General features: G+C 56.7%; 1 protein-coding gene and 1 long non-coding RNA gene across 2 annotated transcripts in view; one reads left to right on the forward strand and one right to left on the reverse strand.

Annotated features, from left to right (window-relative positions):
- SLCO2B1 (solute carrier organic anion transporter family member 2B1) overlaps nucleotides 1-556 on the forward strand; it is a 54,065-nt gene that overhangs the window by 32,606 nt on the left and 20,903 nt on the right. Inside the window, exon 7 of the mRNA XM_009639076.2 lies at nucleotides 48-156. Within this exon, the coding sequence (XP_009637371.1) occupies nucleotides 48-156 (109 nt within the window). The remainder of the gene's footprint in view (nucleotides 1-47; nucleotides 157-556) is intronic.
- LOC118452310 overlaps nucleotides 1-556 on the reverse strand; it is a 15,110-nt gene that overhangs the window by 11,541 nt on the left and 3,013 nt on the right. The gene's annotated exons all lie outside the window — the stretch shown is intronic.

Here is a 556-nt window from a genome sequence, read left to right on the forward strand (position 1 = left end):
GAAGCTTGGCATGGGGGGTGCGGTGCCAGCCTCTCGTCTGTCCCCAGGTGGCGCGTGGGAAGGAAGGCGGCAGCAAGAAGAGCGAGGATATGCTCAGCCAGCTTAGGACGAGATCCGAACACATGCAAAACCTCTCCCTAACCAAGTTCATCAAACGTAAGTGTGCGCATCCCCCCCCTCCCGCTTGGAGAGGGTTTCTCTGCTTGCACATATGCCCCGGCGATGGGCAGGCTGCAATGCTGGTAAGAAAAAGGGATGTTCTTCCCTGTGCTCAGCCTAACTCCTAGGTAAGCCCTCAAGATTGCAGCTTAGGCCTACGGTTGGGTTTAATTAGACCTGCAGATCTCTTCCCGGTCTGCTCACAGCAGATCCTTGCCATCACGTCCAGACTACCCCACTCCACCTCATGCTGATCAAAGCATCTGGGGTTGGTAGCTCTCAACATTGCCTGGCTTTATGGCTCGTCTGGGCAGCAGGAAACAGAGGCCAAAACCTCATCAGAGCCCAAAGCCAGGCAGGGAAGAGGGGGTGCAAGCTGTGAGCCTGGAGCAGAGCC

Source organism: Egretta garzetta, unplaced genomic scaffold (assembly GCF_000687185.1).
Source record: "Egretta garzetta isolate BGI_Z169 unplaced genomic scaffold, ASM68718v1 scaffold1030, whole genome shotgun sequence".
Classification (NCBI taxonomy): domain Eukaryota; kingdom Metazoa; phylum Chordata; class Aves; order Pelecaniformes; family Ardeidae; genus Egretta; species Egretta garzetta.